General features: G+C 41.6%; 1 protein-coding gene across 1 annotated transcript in view; it reads left to right on the top strand.

Moving 5' to 3' along the window:
• Nucleotides 1-15,390: 15,390 nt before the first annotated feature.
• APC (APC regulator of Wnt signaling pathway) overlaps nt 15,391-19,389 on the top strand; it is a 155,063-nt gene continuing 151,064 nt past the window's right edge. Inside the window, 1 exon segment of the mRNA XM_017889297.1 lies at nt 15,391-15,765. Within this exon segment, the coding sequence (XP_017744786.1) occupies nt 15,601-15,765 (165 nt within the window). The 5' untranslated portion in view covers nt 15,391-15,600.

The following is a 19,389-nucleotide window of genomic DNA, read 5'->3' on the forward strand; positions in this document are numbered from 1 at the left end:
CTATTCCAGTTACACTGATTTGATCTTTTGAAATTACATAAATGTGTTAAATTATCACATGTACCCCAAGATATGTACATTTATTATATAACAATTTTTTAGAGTAAAAAGAAAAGGAAAAAAACACAGAGAAAGAGAAATTCCAGGCTCTCTATGGCTGCTTTTCCTAAATTCCCAGCATCAGAATTTGATGTTTCTAAGTAATGTAGCCCTTGTCCCTTCTTCCTTCCCCTGGTCCTTTCTGCCTCCGGCCAGCAGGAGCAAATAATGGGCATCACATGTCTCCAGCCACAGCCTTTTGTTTTCTTACAAAAGGCAGATCCAGTGTCCTCTTTGTTTAGCACCTGAAACAAAGCACCTGAAAAGCAGATCCATAATTGGGATTTGGGGCACTGGACCCAGAAACAATACATCAGGGTAGTTCCTTATGGTAAAATTTTGCTAAAAGGTTCTGCTTCATCTTTATATAAGTACTGTGGACTAATTTGTGAGATAATATTTTGGTCATAAGCACATTTTCTGCAAGTAAATAAGAAATTAGGTGTTACACAAGTGACTTTGAGGCTACTGCTCTGTATTCTTTGCTATCAGTTTTAATAACTGTTTTTAAAATACCATGTTTTGAAAAGAGCTTTGTTTTCCTCAGCTCTTTCTCCCATCTGCTACATTTTGTAAGAAAGCTGTAATCTCATGTTTATGATATTAATTATTGTAGATGTTTAATTTAATGCTATGTTATCAATGCTTTACTGAGACAGTACAGGTCAATAAAGGGATTTGAAATATAAATATTAAACTACAGTAAGCATTTTTATTTATTTATTTATTTATTTTGAGACGGAGTCTCGCTCTGTCGCCCGGGCTGGAGTGCAGTGGCGCGATCTCAGCTCACTGCAAGCTCCGCCTCCCAGGTTCCCGCCATTCTCCTGCCTCAGCCTCCCGAGTAGCTGGAACTACAGGCGCCCGCCACCTCGCCCGGCTAGTTTTTTATATTTTAGTAGAGACGGGGTTTCACTGTGTTAGCCAGGATGGTCTCAATCTCCTGACCTCGTGATCCACCCGTCTCGGCCTCCCAAAGTGCTGGGATTACAGGCTTGAGCCCGGCCTACAGTAAGCATTTTTAAAAAGTAAAACATCTCATAAATAGAATCAGTTTTAGAATTAATACATACTCACCTTTGTACTCACTGTTTAGCTGTAGGTGCATTTTAAAGAATTAGGCCAAAGCAAACTCTATTTGAAAACATCTATTACTTGGAAAATGAAATTATATACAAATGATAATATTATTATATTTTAAAGTAACCTCCATTGCATGTCTCAGCATGAAGTATTTCTCTATGAAAGTAATTGACCTGTCTTCCTCTTCAGAATACTAGATAAGTAACGCAGGTTGTGGGGGGTGTGTGTGTGTTTAATTAATATCAGGGGAAAGACAGAGTCCTGTAATAGGAGACTCTTCTACCTTAAATAATAATTTTCTTAAAGCCTTTTATTCCTGCCACTTAAATGAAGGAAATAATGCTTTTCTTTCTTATTGTCTCCTTGCTTTCCTGGTCCCTCAACTACCAGCTCCCAGCTCCCACTTCTTCTGCCATAGTTGACTATATTGACACGGCTCCATTACCAGCAGACCACTCCCTCCCACAATGCGCCACGGTGCTTTCAACCCACTGGATTTCCCACAGGTCAAATTAGAAAGGACTTGGATCAGAGAAGGGCACTTCTCATGGGCAATAATGTGAACTTTGACTAATGATAATGAAGGATGAAACTGGATTGAGAAGAAACATGTCAGACAAGTTTTCCTCAGACGGCAACCTAATGTTTTTACAGCATTTTTTCCATCATTACAGTTCTCTCATTCCTGCTTTGATACCACCAACTTGACTTATTGCCTTGTTCTTGTCCCTGGTGTTGCCTCTTTGTTGCTCTTTTTCACTCTGCCCTCTCAGTCATCAAAGGAGAGGGAAAAGCAGTATATTATTTGAGAGATTTCACCTGGATTATTCAGCAAGTGCTTTCATTAGCTGTATTTGTGAGTCTGCTCTCTTATCTTATTTCCCTCGGTGAGCTCCTTGAAGTAACCTCCTATTTTTCAACATATGATTTACAGGCTGGCACTTAGCATACCATCAGTGCTTAATAAATGCTTTTTTTTTTTTTGGTCATATAAACTTAATTAATAGGATGTGTAATGTATCCTGGCCTCTGAAGAAACTGTGTCATCATTGGCTATTGTCAGCTGGGAGAAGATGAGAAGTCCTATGGCCTCTGAGGCAAAGGCACCTCTCACTTGCTTGGGAATGATGGGTTGGAGGTGGTGAAATTATCAGTGATCAAAGACATGCCTATTGCCTCCCGTTTGCCCATCAAAAATAAGCCAAGGCCAGCAAGAATGAAGAGTTGCATGAGTCATCAGATGCTGGTGAAAATGATAGAATTTGAAGCTTCAAAGTAATCCACAAGCTTAATCAACAAAATACTAAATTTTGCTAGTGATTATGCTAAAATTTAGCTTTTGCTATTATTATTAAGAAAAGAACAGTATTTTGAAATAAGACACTTGACTGCACCTAGGTCTTTGTTTTCTTTGTAAGATTATGCTAAAACCTATCTGCTGCCTGTATTTAAAGGAGTAGTTACAATGTCCCTCCAGCCTCTCTGTAGGAGACAGAGATGGGAAATCAGCTCCAGGTCTATGTGTGGGCTCCACAGACACTGCCAATACAAGAGTGCTGAACTCACATCTGAGTCACATTGCTGTACACACTACATAAATGATTTCAGACTTCAAAGGAGAATATGATGGTGTAATGAATTTAAAATTCACAATGTACAACTCAAGTGAGAAGAAATGTATTTTAGTTTACTTCTGTATAGTGGAATTCAATCTAACTTTAAAGTTTCCATTTTCAATGTTGGAGGTAAACTCAGCCTTGTCACTCTCAAGGTAACTCTGTCAATGCAGTTTCAAGGTTAGTCTCTTGGAGTAAATATTCAGTCAAATTAAAGATTTAAGCTCAGTACAGTTGGAGCTTGAATTCAATACATGAGCTGCTATCCACTCTCAAGGATTCTTGTCTTCTCTTTCCCCTCAGAATATATCTGCATACAGGGGTTCATCTGGCTGTGTCCCAGGTGCTTGTGTCCTTGCTGCATCTGAAGGTTTTACAGTTGATAATTTGTAGCCTGTTGTCTAAATGTGATAAAGGCCCACCGTGGCCACCCCCAATCAGCCCCTGCTGGCTCAAGTGAAGCTTGTAGACTCAACCTCACATTGATCTTTTGGACTTCCCACCCTAGAGCCTGGGCTATAGGTCACCGTGCTCCAAGGCGAGATGGCCCCTGTCACGACTATTGCTGGACCTATTGCAAAGCCCAGTGAGCTTCCTCCATGTTCAGGCTGTGGGCACTGTGTCCAGCCTTCTCTCTACTTAACCTTCCATTTCTACTCAGTTTGGCAAGGAGCACGCTGTTGGGTGATTTCCTCCCAGGGCTCCAGAGAAGAGGGTCAAAGGTTCCCCCTGCTCTAGGGTTTCCAAGTTCATCTAGAGGTCTCTATCACCTACAGCAAGGCTGCAGAGAGGTTGTAACTATTTCTTCAAATACAGACAGCAGATAGGTTTTAGTGCAATCTTACACAGAAAGAAAAGATCTAGGTGCAATCAAGTGCTTTATTTTAAAATGCTACTCTTTTTCTTAATAACAGCAAAAAATCTAAATTTTAGCATTATTCCTGGCAAAATGTAGTATTTTCTTGATTGAGCTTATGGATTACTTTGAAGTTTCAAATTCTGTCATTTTCACTAGCATCTGATGACTCATGCAACTCTTCATTCTTGCTGGTCTTGGCTTATTTTCGATGGACAAAAGGGCAGCAATAGAATCTCTTTGATCACTGATAATTTTATCACCTCTAACCCATCATTCCCAAGCAAGTGGGAGGTGCTCTTGAAGGAAAGTTATGACTGGGTACTAGGCCAGGACGCTTTGGAAATGGAGTGGTTGTAGGGGGATGGTAGGGCACATTGAGGACAGAAAAATACTTTTTCCTCAACAGTGAATGAATTGGCTACACTGAAGGAATACAGAACTTTGTCTGGAAGACCTTCAAGTGTCACCAGGAGCTGTGTTTCTTGAGAGCAGTGTCCTGAGGCAGCCAGCCTGAGCCATCTTGAAATTCTGTGGAGACCTGGAAGTATCTTTGGTTTCCATGGCCAGAGGCACAGAACACCGTGGAGCACAGAACACCACCCTTCTCTACTTCCTGCCTCCTAATCCCCACCACCTGTGCTGAGTGATGTTATGGGGATGGCCCTGACAGTCTGCTTTACACTGGTTCACTACCACTGCCATGTTTGTAGTGTTTGGCATCATGAGACATGACTGAAAGAGATTATTATGGCAAAGATATGGATAGGCAGCGAATTGCTATATGTGTAGTTCGAAAGTGAAATCATCAACGTTCATCTGGCTGACCAAGTGCATTACATACAAGGAGAACTAGAGTGGTTGCCTACCTCTACCCAGACACAGAAGACTTTGGTCTGCAGATGGCAACAGAATCCACACCAGAATCCAACTTCCACCCAAAACCTGGGCAACATCTAGTGATGCTGCTGCTGCTCTCCTGGTTTTAGCAGGAAGATTTTCTTTGTTGTCCCTACTCCCATGACACAGTTCCCCTGTGGCTTGAAGCAGGGCTCTCCTGCAGTGTGTAACCCACAATGGGGCTTGGAGCTTAAAAAGTCCCCATCTCCAGGCAGACTGGCTTCAGATGAGAATGAGAAGGAAGCCTAAACATTTCAGGCATGAGGTGCTGTGCCAGTTATCAATTTATTACCTATCCATTCTGAATTCACCCTTCACTGCTTGCTCTGCAATAATGGAGTTAGACTCAGTATCTCTCTTCTGCCAGTTAGCATGATGTTTGTCGGTAAAGGGTGCTAGAAGGGCACTGGAGGAAGAAGGGATTTCTTGTCCTATTTCTGGTATACACCTATCAGCAAGTTCCTGCAGTACACACTGGTTTACACAGCATCAGCTCCTCCAGTGCACAGGGGATGGCAGTGTCCAGCAGCCAGCAATAAGTGGTACCTCCCTAGGGGCATTGTTCCCTATCACCTTCTCAGGCGGCTTTGCAATGGAGTACCCTAAGCTCAGCACTTCCCGAGAAATATCTCCCCAAAAGTCCTCTCAGGGAGCTTTGCCATGAGATCCAAGGCATGGCACCTCCCCATGGGAAGCTTCCCCTGGTAATCCAGAGGGTGGATTCCCAGATAGTCCCACCAGCAGATGACCTCAGCAAACCTCCTCTCCATCCAGTGAGCCATGGTTGCACCATCTACCAATGAGATCTGGATCTGGATCTCAGCCCAGGATGGAGAAGTCTCTTCCTTTGGTGCTCAAGCTCAGCCCTGAGTTGTGGCTGCTCTCTATTAGGTTGCTTTCAGTCTTAAAGTTATTTTTACCTTTGACTAGCCAATCTCCGCTTACTCTAATCTTTTGTTAAAGTTAATAGTTCTTTATTCCAATTTCTGATGTTCAAATTACTATGTGGTATCTGTCTTCTGATTGAATTCCGAACTAACACTGATGCCAAAATGCAAACCTACACAGCTATATCTGCTCCTAAGCCCACTGAAAATACACACACACACACACACACACACACACTTTGAAATAGGACAGAAGAGACTTAGGAGACCCATGTGAGCTCAGCTGTACTGCCAAAAGATATTTTCCAAAAGGAAGTGAAAAGGAACTCAGAAGGCAGAGTGAAACTTAGACCACAAGAAAGAAAGAAAGAAAGAAAGAAAGAGAGAGAGAGAGAGAGAGAGAGAGGAAGGGAGGGAGGAAACTGCCCAGCCCTCTTCAGGAACATAGAGATAGGCACTAAGTTGCCATCCATGGAGACATAAATGAAGAACTACTCACTCACTGCTTTGCACTTTATAAGGATGCTGGAAGGTCTTCAATCCAGAGGACAGAAATAAAGCCCAGGACTCACCAGTGAGCACTCAAAATATAAGTTCAATTCTACTGATGGGGAATATTGGTGAGTCCCTTAATCCTGAATCCAGTTCTGCCTCATTAGATAAGGAGGAAACCCCAGGGCCCTGGCATCTAGGACCCCAGACTGCCATCACCCTGCTGCCAATAGTGCTTCACCCAACTCCCACTGCCCACTCTCTTGACCCACAAGGCATACCTGGGAGTTGACTCAACCCTCTTATCAATCCGGCCTTCTCATTTATCTTTTGCACCATCCCTGCACTTTGGGTTTTAGGGATTTTAGTGCCTTCCCTTCCTCTTTTCTCTTCTCCCATCCTCCTTGATGGGGAGACTGGAAGAGGCACAATACAATTTCTAAATATGTTTGTTTTAAAAAAAAACTCTATAAATAATTATGAGGTAGAAATCATAAAAGCATGGGTTCAAAATGAATAAAAATGCCAACTCCCTTAATGTTATGCAAATAGGTACTTGTGGCTTATGACAAAATTGCTGAAGACAGCTTCATGCTGGGATTCAAAAAGTGCTATATTTCAAATAACAGATCGAATGAAACAAAGCTGATGTGCTTGGAAAAAACCAGGGTAAGATGACACCAGCAGTGGTTCTAGTGTTGGCAAAGATTACAATGCCGAAGATACATGCAAGGAACTTACGTAAAACTAGGTCATAATATGTAAGAGAGAAAAACTCTAGAACATTCTTAAATGCACATGTAATTTTATATGATATGGGATTTTCATAAATAATAGTTAATTATAACAAAGTTTTTAGAAAAAGACATTTCACTGTTTTGGCTATATCCTTAGAAGCGTATATTATTTTCAAGTTGGCCTACCATTTTTTTAGTTACTTTCTTGGGAAAAAGAAAAAAAGGAAGGTCCCATATTCAGGATTGCCTAGTGTTCAGGCACATGAGGAGTACCATGAGCCTGGTAGCTAGTAGTCAGACAATAACCTGTCTCTTTCAGTTCAAGGTAAAGCAAGCTTCTGCTTGAGCCTCCCTCAAAGCTTCCTGCTTTAGGAATTTACTCATCTCTCGGAACTGGTGAGAATAGTGTCTGGCTCCCTGAGATACTAGTTTTCCTCCCTAGAAAAGTAGTTGGGAGCCCCTGGCATAGAAGTCTGTTTTAAAAATTCTGACACAACCCATATGCATACATACAGTTAATTGGTTTTCAACAAAGGTGCAAAGTCAATTCAATGAAGAAAGAAGAGTCTTAAATGATAATCAAAATGATTATGGAAAAACTGGACATCTATATACTAAAAAAGAGAGAACTTTGACCCTTATCTTGTACCATATACAAAATTAAGGTAAAATAGATCATTAACCTAAATGTACAACCTATAACATGTTTAGAAAAGTCATAGGAGAAAATTTTATGACCTTGGGTTAGGCAAAGATTCATTAGATACACCTATAACATGATCCACAAAAGAAATAAACACTGATAACTTGGACTTCATTAAAACTTAAAACTTCTGCTATTGAAAAGACACTGTTAAAAATATAAGCTACAGACTGTGAGAAAATATTTATAAAATACATATTCATTAAAAGACATATTTCCAAAATACATAAAGAGCTCTCTCAACTCAGTAGGTTTTTAAAATCCCATTTAGAAATAGGCAAAAATTTGAACAGACACTTCAACAAATTAAATACATAGATGGCAAATATGTACGTGAAAAGATGCTCATCATTTAATATATGTGATTGGCAGTTTCTTATAAAGTTAAACATACACTTACCATATGACCCAAAAATCCCATTCCTAGGTATTTACTCAAGAGAAATGAAGATATATGTCCACTCAAAAAACGGTACACAAATATTTATAATGGATTTATTAATAGTCACCCCAAACTGAAAACACCCAAATGTTTTTCAGCCACTGAATGCGTAACAAATGATGGTACATCCATATAATGCCGTAAAAAGACAGGAAATACTGAAACATGCAACAACACGGGGGAATCTCCAACACATTATGCTAAGTGAAAGAAGCTGGACTCATAAGGTATAGGACAGTCTGCAAAAAAACAAAATGAGAGGGACAGAGAAGTAATCAGTGGTTGCCAGCAGCTGGAAATGGGGAGGGGGTTGACCACGCATAGGCTCGACTGAACATTTGGATATGACAAAAATGTTCTATATCTTGATTGTGGTGGTGGTTACATGACTGTCTGCATTTGTCAAAGCTTATTAAACTATACTTTAAAATGGTGAATTTTGCTGTATATAAATTACAGCTCAATTTTAAAAAACAAAAACAAAACCAAAAACCTCTGACCCAGATCACTGTGGTCATTGTTGGTGGAGACTGCTGGCTTCTTAGCTCTCTTATGAGTGGGTTTACCAGTTAATCCCTGACATATTTGTGGTTCCAGGACTCCTAAAGGGCTGTGCAATGGTTTGTCTCCTTTCTCAAAGACAGCTGCTGACTGCTGGTGAAAGATAGAGAGAAAGAAAGATGTACACAAGCAAGTCAGGGAGAACTTTATCTTCCTTTTCCTTCCTGTCTTTCTTTTATCTTCTTCCTCCCTCTTCTGCCTATTTCCTTCAGCTCTTATTTTTCTCTCATTTACTTTTCCTATTTATTCATCAGCTGAAACCTTGCTGAAAGGGATTAGCTGGTGGCTAAATCGAGCAGGGCAAAAGGAAGCATTTGCTTCTAATCAGTAGTACACTGGTAAATGATTAATAACCAGCTCTCTGACACACACACACACACACACACACAATTAAAGTTTCTTTTAAATTTTACTGATATGAAGAGTATACAGCACAGGCTGGGCGCAGTGGCTCATGCCTGTAATTCCCAGCACTTTGAGAGGCTGAGGCCGGTGGATCACTTGAGGTCAGGAGTTCAAGACCAGCCTAGGCAACATGGCGAAAACCCATCTCTACTAAAAAAAAAAATACAACAATTAGCCGGGCATGGTGTCACACGCCTGTAATCCCAGCTACTCAGGAGGCTGAGACAGGAGAATCACTTGCACCCAGAGGCAGAGGTTGCAGTGAGCCAAGATCATGCTATCGTACTCCAGCCTGGGCAACAGAGCAAGACTCCATTTCAAAAAAAAAAGAAAAACGAAAAAGAAAACAAAAAAGTATATAGCACAGAGTGTATAAATATTAGCAAAACAGAAAATATTCTTTAATGTGAATTTCATATAGCCAATAATTCTCATGATTTTGCTCATGAATGGTTCACTGATTTTGCTGAACTTTTGTATCTGTAGCCAACATATCATTATAAATAACAAACAAGTGTAGTTTTGACAAGAATCCTGGCTGATATTTTCTTTGTCATTAGTGAGTAAGATGAAAGTGAAACAACAAAGATATGTGTTAGAACTTTATTTGTCAATAATGTGAGTGACTCGGGAGAATTTGATAATGGTGTTTAAATACTGGAATAATATTTCCTCAATCTTTGTGCTGTTCACAAAGCAAGAGCAATAGATGTGACACGCTTTTAACTTTAATGTACAGCTGAGATCCGGCCACTGCACTCCAGCCTGGGAGACAGCGCGAGACTCCGTCTTAAAAAAAAATTTAAAAAATAAAAATAAAAGTACTTTTCATTATGAAAAATTCCAAGCATACACAAAGGTAGTAAGAATAATATAATGAATACTCATGGTACTCATCAGCTTCTGTTTGTTTGGACACTTTCAATTCAAGAAATTGTAGGAGATAAATACAAATATGAATAAGATATGGCCTATGCCCTCATGTGTGTATCTATTATAGTAAAGAAGACAAGACATGAGGCCAACACACAGCCATGTAATACTACCTAAAGGAGAACAGTAAGTCATGGAAGGAGAGATGACCTCTGGCCAGGGATGACCAGTAAGGGCTTCAAGGAAGACATGGCCTAGGCAAAAAACAAGTACACATTTTAACTTGTCCACGCTGAGACAGAATCAAGATATTTAAAATACATATTTTCTGGGTTTTTACCCTAGAGTTCCTCTTGACTTTTAGGAAATAATTCAACCTCCTTACTATTTATCTAGACCTCTAACCAGATACTCAGATTCATTCAGATTTAAGTATCATTTATTGAGTGCTTGCCAAGTGTGATGGCTAATTTTATGTGTCAACTTGACTGGGCTAAGGGATGCCCAAATAAGAGATAAAATATTGTGTCTGGGTGTGTCTGTGAGGGTGTCTCAGAAGGAGATTAGCATTTGAATTCATAGACTGAATAAAGAAGATCTCCTTCACCAATGTGGGTGAACATCTTCTCCTGCCTTGGACATTAACTCTCCTGGTTTTATGAGCTTTCAGACTCAAACTGGCATTCATACTGTCAGCACCCTGATTATCAGGACTTCAGACTCAGACTGAATTACACCACTGGCTCTCCTGGTTCTCCAGCTTACAGATGGCAGATTGTGGGATTTCTTGGCTTCTATAACCACATGAGCCAATTTTTATAATAAATCTCATATATATATATTACATATATATTCTAGTTGTTTTGTTTCTTTGGAGAACCCTAAATAATGCACCAGGTGCTGGTCATTTTCATATGCACCATTTCATTTAATCCTCACAACACAACAAGCCTGAGATAGATATTATAAGCATCACATCTGAAGATGAGAAGAAAATCCCAGACAGGCTACTTGTACAAAGCTGCACAGATAAAAAACATAACTAAGCCCAGAAATTCTAACTTCAAGCGTTTTTTAAATTTATCATCTACCCCTGCATGGTACTTTTATTAAATTTTCAAAATACTTCCCCATTTCACAAACCTTCAGTGGCCCTCAGTCACTACATGATGAAATTAAATGTCCTTAGTTTACCATTTTCCATTCTCTACAATCCAGTCTTGGTTTTCCTTCAACTTTATTTTCCATTTGTAAGACTATGTCTGAATTATCTTTCTGTGTTTAGGAGATTGCCCTCCTCATGAAGCAGAAGTCCCCTCTCACTATGGAAATTAAAAGTTCATATACTCATTTTCCTGGCATTCCTATCTATTAGCGCTGTGCTATCAAATATGGTAGCCACTGGCCACATGTGGCTACTGAGCACTTGACGTATGGTTAGTGCAACATGTTGAAATATTTTGGATATATTGGGTTAAACAAAATATATTATTAAAATTGGCTTCACCTAGTTTTTGTTTGGCTTTAGAGTCAGGGTCTCCCTGTCACCCAGGTTGGAATGCAGTGTCACAATCATAGCTCACTGCAGCCTGGAACTCCTGGGCTCAAGTGACCCTCCTGCCTTGCCTTCCTGAGTAACTAGGACTACAGGCATGCACCACCATTTCCAACTAATATTTTTTTGCAGAGACAGTGTCTTACTATGTTACCCAGGCTGGTCTCAAATTCCTGGTCTGAAGCAATCTTCCCATCTCCTCAGCCTTCCAAAGTGCTGGGATTAGAGGCTGGTTTTTTGTTTGTTTGTTTTTTAAACTTTTCTTATGTGGCTACTAGAAAACTTAAAATTATGTATGTGGCTTGTATTATATTTCTATTGGACAGCATGTAGCTAGAGTGTTAATGTGTGACTAGGTTATACCCATGATTTGTCCCCATTCTAGGCTTGAGGTTGAAAGCTAATGTTGTGAATATGAAGTGACTCTCCATTCTGTTGAGAGTAGTGGCAGTGATAGTAACTGTATCTATTTTCCAGAGGCAGCAGAGGCATCATCCACTCTGGGTCAAGTGGTATTGGCAGTCTCAGTTTTGGTATTTGCATCCAGCAGTGGCTACAGTGATGGCTTCTTGGGACCAGTCCCGGGCATAATGTTGCATGCTGTTCCCGAAGATCCTGTAGGTGTCAAATATCCTTCTAATAAATTCCTTTTCTGCTAAGGCCCTTCATGAAGTCTCCCTCTCCACCCCAGTCCACAGGATCCTTCCCTTTTTCAGCATCAATAGTGAATAAGATCCAAACCACGCACTTGGCACTTGGCCCATACTAGTTATCTTATCACAGGAAAGTGTCTAGTTTTCTCAGCCAGACTGTAAAATTCCCTGTGGCAGGAACTCTGTCTTTACATAATTGTTTCTTAGTATCTGTCAGACCTTGGTCACAGCATCACTGGAGGAATGCTTGTTAGTTACTACTGCAGATCTTTGAAGTAGGCAGGGTGGCTATCATTATTCCTGTTTGTACAGATGAGGAAACTGTTGTTCAGTGACTGGCTTCAGGTTGTGCAGCTGGCTTGTGCCAAACTGGGGCAGTAGCTCAAGGCTTCTCACTGCCTGCCCACATCACTTTCCTCTATTTCAGGCCCTACCAGATAAAATGGTGTATTAATTTCATAGAGCTGTTACAACAAAGTACCATAGATTGGGTGGCTTAAAACAACAGACATTTAATGACTCAGAGTTCTGAAAGTTATAAATCCAAAGTCAAGGTGTCCACAGGGCCATGTTCCCTCGAAAACCTGTAGGAAAGTCCGTGCATGCCTCTTCCCAGCTTCTGATGGTTTGCTGGCAGTCTTTGGCATTCCTTGACTTGTAGCTGCGTAACTCCGATTTGTCTTTGTCCTCATCTGGCATCCTCACGTTCTGTCTCTGTCTTCACAATGGTCATCTTCTTAAAGGGACAGTAGTCATGGTGGGTTATCCTACTCTATTGCAGTATGACCTCATTTTATCTTAATTATATCTGCAATAACTTTATTTCAAAATAAGGGTACATTCTTTGGTACTGAAAGTTAGAACTTCAACATACCTTTTTTTGGAGTAGCACAATTCAGTCTCTAACAGATGGTAACCATAAGAGAAGCAAATACCATAGAAACTGAAGACTTTGTCTTGTTTCTAGGATTTATCCCAAAGATTACATTGTAGTGAGGTAGAAGGTGGGGAAGTGTTTTCAAGGATATATTCCTACCTACTACTTGATTTGCACATGGACTGATAAGGTTTGGTTGATGAGCATATGTTACGAGTTCAGTGAATCTCTTCTCTCGTGTAAGGACTAAATGGCCCCCACAAATAAGATGCCAGCCCCATCCTTCCTGGCAGGTCTCCCCAGCCATCCTGAGGCAGCTATCCCATTTAGAGGGGAAATGATGGTGTGTAATTCTGATAAGTCAATGGAAGAACAGGTTGTTGCAGTGAGCTTATAACTCTTTTCCAGAGGGGTCTTTGGGGGTCAAAGGTATCAGCTGGGTCCTAGATGGGAGAGCTAGTCCCATCTAGGCACAGTGAGAAGCCTAACCAATGGATGCAGCTAGCATTTAGACTATGTATCCATTTAGATGGTATTTCTTCTTTAATGAAAATGTATGTAAGTTATTAATAAAAATAAATACAGAATTAAAAAAAAAACATTAAAAGGAAAGTGCTAAAATGAGCTCTGCTCTAGTTCAAAAGAAAAGAAAGACAGTAGTTTCCAGTCAGGCCCTTTGAGGTCCTATACACGGATAGTAATATGACTGGGACTCTTAAGTGGGGGTAACTGAAATCTCTAACGAAAGCCTGCTAATGACACAGAATCAAATCACCAAATAAGCCTGTCTCCAAATCCAATTTCTTTAGATGGGAAGGGCATAGACTTTATGGTCAGCACTATCCCTTAATGTGAGACCTTGGGCAAGGGACTTAATCTCTCTGAATTTGCCCATGTATAATACTGAGAATAATTATCTAACAGGGCTGTGGTGAGGATTTCATATCTAACATAGTTCACAGCACATACAATAGGGATTCCATTAACTTGAAGCCTTCCTTCTCCCCATACTACAAACATATGTAATATAAACCCTGTCCACTGCCCCACCATCACCCATCCTTCTCCATCCCATTTGCTGTCTCCAAGGTTCCTATTTATAAATTAGTTGAGGATACATATAAATAAGAAGTGACTTGCATTTAATTTTAAAAACCAAGTGAAACCAATATAGTACACCACCAACCAGTTAGACTCTGACAAACTTCCACACTTATTAAATCAAAAGACACTGAGCAACAGACCACCCATGCCAGGCATGGTGCTTGGCACTGTGTGTTCATTGGTGAACAAAATGTCTTCCCTTTCTTATGGAGTCCACTGTTTAGTGTGGAGGCAGTGAAGAAACAATAAATAGACCATTTAAAAACATACTGAGTACCATGGAAAAAATGATAAGGTGCAATGATTGCGAATAATAAGGAAGGCAGGGGAGAATTTATTATTCTTAGGAAGGATGGCCTTTCTGAGGTGACATTTAAACTGAAACTTGAAAGATAACAAGTTAGACATTTAAAGAACAAGAGGAAGGGTCTTCCAGATAGTCAAGGGGGCATATACAAAGCAGCAAGGCAGTCAGGAGTTAGAAGTGTTTAAAGAGGAGTAGTGGGGGCTAGGGGAGGCAGCGTCAACAACATACAAGGGCCATTTTGAATAAAATTCAACTTCTTACCAAGACCCGGAGGCCCTACCTGATCTGGCCTCTTACTCCCCCGACCACTTCCCCTTCCCACTGTCCATCCCACCTATTCTTTCTGTCCCTCTTTCATGTCAGACTTGCTACCACCTCAGGCTCTGTTCTGTAGTTCCCTCTGCTGAAAGCTTTTGCCCCAGATCTTCCAATGGCTCCTGGGCCCCTGTAGTAAGTTAGGGTTCAGATTAAACGTCACCTATGGAGAAAGATCACTAATCACCGCCTCTCTGTCCATCATCTTTCTGTGTGGTTTGCTCTCTTCCTATTCCTTATCACCATTAAACATTCTTTTGTTTACCGTCTTTTATTGTCTATTCTTTCACACTAGAATGTAAGTTCCATGAGTTTATTCTATTTCTTATTGCTGTAAATCTAGAACCTGAAACAGTATCTAGTATATATCGGAAACCCAAATGATATTGTTTAATTAATGTTGAATGAAATGAAACTGACGAGGTAATGTAAGGTAAAGAACTTATCACACTGTGTGAGACAAACAAGGATTTCCCGGAAGAGGTGTTTTTAAATTAAAACTACAGGTGGTAGTGAGAGGTGGTAGGGAAGCAGAGGTCGCAGCTACAAAATAATAACTTGTTCATCTCCGTTTCTCCGCTATCTTATGAGCTCCTGTGGGGCTGGGACGGAGTTTTATTCATCTTTCCATCATCAGCGTCTAGCACGGGGAGTAGCAAATAGTGAGCACTCGACAGATGTCTGCAGAATAATAACGGACTAGTGTGTGCAGAAGGATCTATTAACTGGGCTGCAGCACAATTCAGACAACGACTGTAGGTAGGGCGACTGAGACTCGGCTGCCTAGGCAGCAATGGCTCTCGGGACAGAACCGCGAAGCAGGGCCCCGCAAGCGGCGCGCAGCACCCATTGCGCCTGCGCATAACAGGCTGTAGTCCCTGGGCTGTGGAAAGCCAGCACCACATCTCACGCATGCGCAGGGTATTCTTCCCACCTCCCACAAGATGGCGGAAGGCAAGTAGCAAGGGGGCGGGGTGTGGCCGCCGGAAGCCTGGCCGTTGCTGGGGGGGACCTGCGGGCTAAGGTCCGGGAGCAGCGGACCGAGGTTGGCTCGATGCTGTTCCCGGGAACCGTTGTTGGCTGTTGGTGAGGAAGGTGAAGAACGCAGTTGCCTTCTCGGGCCCCAGCGCTCCCTATGTACGCCTCCCTGGGCTCGGGTCCGGTCGCTGCTTTGCCCGTTTCTGTACCACCCTCAACTCTCCGGTCCTGGAGCACCGGCTGCAGCAGGAGCTGCGTCCGGCAGGAGACGAAAAGCCCAGGCGGCGCTCGTACTTCTGGCCACTGGGCGAGCGTCTGGCAGGTGAGTGAGGCTGCAAGCATTGACGTCTCCTCCCCCGGCAAAGCTTTCTCGGCTTTGCCCCGCTGCTGCTCAGGACCCTACGGTGCTCGGCCCGACTCTGTGGCTCTCTTCTCTCCACGTCCCACCCTCTCCCCTCCCCGCACTCCCCATTCAGGCCTCCAGTTGGCCCCCTGGCTTTGCAGGTCCTCCATTCTCACGCAGTGGAAGGGGCTCGCGACGCCCGCCGTCCTCCACCTTTCCTGGCTGTTGCTGGAGCTTCGCCTCTGCAAGCGGTGCCCAGTTCGCGTTAGGTGGGTGGGTCGTCCGCCCCTCCCATTTTAGTCGCTTCCCCATCTTCCTCGATTCGACCCTCTTGCTTCCTCTAAAAGTTTTAAACTCTCTGCCTGGGAAAATACCCGATAGCCCGGCATGTGGAGTTACAAAGAAAGGGCTGTTATCCAAAGGCCAGTGAATTTTGTTCACTTTGATTAGAGAATCAAGTCCCCAGGAGCCTTCGATGGTTTAGGTCAGAGTCTGACCCCTTGACCCTCGGAGTAGAGGAATGGTGCCTGTGTTGACAAATGATTGTTCATCTAAATCATTCAATTTTTTCAGCTGTAGGAAATCTTTGGCCTCTGAACCTTTGAGGTGGGGGCGTGGGCTTTCTAGATCTAGTGAAAGAATTGGGAAGTGTTATATTCGTTTTAAAAAAGAAGACTTTATGCAGAACATGTAAGACATCACTTAATGGTACAAGCAAGGATAAGTGATTTATTCTTTTCTTCGGTGTTAGCTTAAATTGCCCACTGGCGTTTTAGAATTCCATGTTGTACAAGCCCTTTGTTTCTATTTAGACAGGACTAAAATGGAGAAAAGCTTTTTAAGTTCAAAACTTCTTAAATTGCTTGTATTCTCGATTGCTGTTACTGCTTAACACTCCTTAGGAGTACTTGACATTTTCCATATAATTTAGACTTGTGCTAGTCTCAGTACTCCCTCCTTTATTTATGGAGCAAGGGTAGTCAGAATTACTAGTGTAAAAGACTGTCCTAAATAACGTGGTACCTTGCCAGAGTTTGAAGTGCAAAATGTGGGATCAAAGCGGTAGCGGAGGAAGTTGCCATGGCTAATTTTTCCATCTTTCCCTGGATGGAAGGGTTGGATAATGTGTCAAGAGCCCCAGAATTGTAGAAGTGAGATTAAAAATATAAATGATAGCTTGCCCTTTGAGATTGCTAATGGGTGGACCTTTTTATTAACATTAAATTGAGCAACATCGTTTTCTTGAAGTTATGCTAGTTGTTCTCCAAAGTTATAAGCACAAACTATGCCTGCTGTATTAGAATTGTATGCTAAATGTTTTTAACGTGTGAGTTATAAATAGCCTGACAGATTTGTTTACTTTTCATTCTGTCTCATAACACATAATCTGTTTTTCACTTTGCTCTGGACTTTTGACCTATTAATGCATTTTTAAATTTTAGAGATAGAATTGTTCAGCTTAAAAGAAGGAGGAATATTTTTATGTTTTATTCTTGTATGGGCTAGTTGATTCGTTGCTAGCCTTCACTTTTCTAGAACCAGAGCCTGTGTGTTTTTAGAGCTAGTTGTCTCTGAATTCTCTGCATACAGTTTGAAGGGACCGTAGCAAAGTCGGGGTTTCTGAGCCCCAGTCAGTGGCTTACTGCTTCTGGCAAAATGATTTGAAGCTCTGTATCAAAAAACATCTGACCTCAAACTCTAAAACCTTTGACTTTGGCAGGGTGTGGTGGCTCCTGCCTGTAATTCCAGCACTTTGGGAGAGGCCAAAGCGGATGGATCGCATGAGTCCAGGAGTTTGAGACCAGCCTAGGCAACATGGCAAAACCTCATCTGTACAAAAAAAAAAAAAAAAAAAAAAATAAAAAAATAAGTCAGGCATGGTGGTGCATGCCTGTGATTCCAGCTACTTGGGAGGCTGAGGCAGGAGGATTGTTCGAGCCTGAGATGTGGAGGTTGCAGTGAGCCAAGATTGTGCCATTGCACTCCAGTCTGGGTGACAGCGAGACCCTGTCTCCGAACAAACAAACCAACCCTCTCACTCTTCCACTCTTACGGAATTTGGTATTTTTTCCTTTCTCTCTCACTTTCTTTTTATGAACCTTCTTTGTCTCCCTGTTCGTCCAACCCGTTACCCTAGTGCTGATTTCATTTGCCTCCCTGTGTAACCAGGATCCTATGATCATCAGCTTTTACTAAGCTCCTATTGGTGGCCTAGAATGCTTCACTTTCTGTAGACGTACCTTTCCAGTGCCCAATCCTAAATAAGCCTCACTAGCTTTATCAGTTTGACACCTGAAATTCTGAGGGACATCAGAGACAGCTGTATGAGGATATTGGTCAGTTTTTATGCCAATTGGTGCTCTCTGCTGGGTCTCTAGTGTTGTGTTCCTTTTCTTCTCATTTCCTAAGGTTTTCATAGCAAATAACTTGATCTCTTCCTTTACTGAGAAAAATCTCAACCATCTGAGGTATACTTCCACTTTACTTTTTTCATCTCAATGTCATCTCTTTATTTACATATATCTCAGAGGAAGAAATGACCTTCCTTCTTTTCAAGAGCAATCCCCTCCCTCCAAACGTGTCCATGATTACCCTTTCCCATCTTTCTTTCTCTAGAAACTGTCCGTTTTCATTTCCTATCCACCTTCTTCAGCCTCTCCCTCTCTAGTCTACATAGGTGCTTATATCTTCTGCCATATAAGTGTGTATGCTGTTCAACTCTAGGAGGACATTCTAAAGCTTGAGTCTGCTATGCCACTCTATTTCTGTTATTTTCTTTAAAGACTCATTCTTTCATCCCAGGAAGCTGTTATAGTAGGAAGAACATTGACTTTTGAGCAAGATAGAGCTTTTGATCTTGGTTTTTGAAGTCTTTTAAAACCACTTTAGTAGCTATGTGACTGTGGGTATGTTACTATTCAGATTTCATTCTGTATCTATAAAATATGTTATACTTATCTCACAGGGTGGTAGTTGAAGAAATTAACACATGTTAAATGTCCATCCAAGTGTTTGGTACATTGTAGAGTTCTTACTAAATGCTTCTATCCTTTGCACTCGGACTGCCTTTACCATTTCACCACTGAAACAACTATTTTATAAGTTATCTGTGACCTCTCAATCGCCAAATCCAATGATATTTCCTCTGTCGTCCTTGGTTTCCTTAGACCCAGGAGTCCCCAACCCCCAGGCTGCAGACAGTTATCCATCCTCGGCTTGTTTGGTGTTAGGAACTGGGCAGCATAGCAGGAGGTGAGCAGCAGGCGAGCAAACATTACTGCCTGAGCTCCACCTCCTGGCAGATCAGTGGCAGCATTAGTTTCTTATAGGAACGCCAACCTTGTTGTGAACTGCACATGCAAGGGGTTTGATTGCATGTTCTTTATGAGAATCTAATGCCTGATCATCTGAGGTGGAACAGTTTCATCCTGAAACCATCCCCCACCCAACTCCTGCCCCGTGGAAAAATTGTCTTTCACAAAACCAGTCCCTGGTGCCAAAAGGTTGAGGACTGCTGCCTTAGATCAGTTGTGAAATATACTGTCTTCTATCACACCACTGCATTCCAGCCTGGGTGACAGAATGAGACTCCATCTCAAAAAA

The sequence above is a fragment of the Rhinopithecus bieti genome, unplaced genomic scaffold, assembly GCF_001698545.2.
Source record: "Rhinopithecus bieti isolate Rb0 unplaced genomic scaffold, ASM169854v2 scaffold_18418, whole genome shotgun sequence".
NCBI classification, from domain to species: Eukaryota; Metazoa; Chordata; class Mammalia; order Primates; family Cercopithecidae; genus Rhinopithecus; species Rhinopithecus bieti.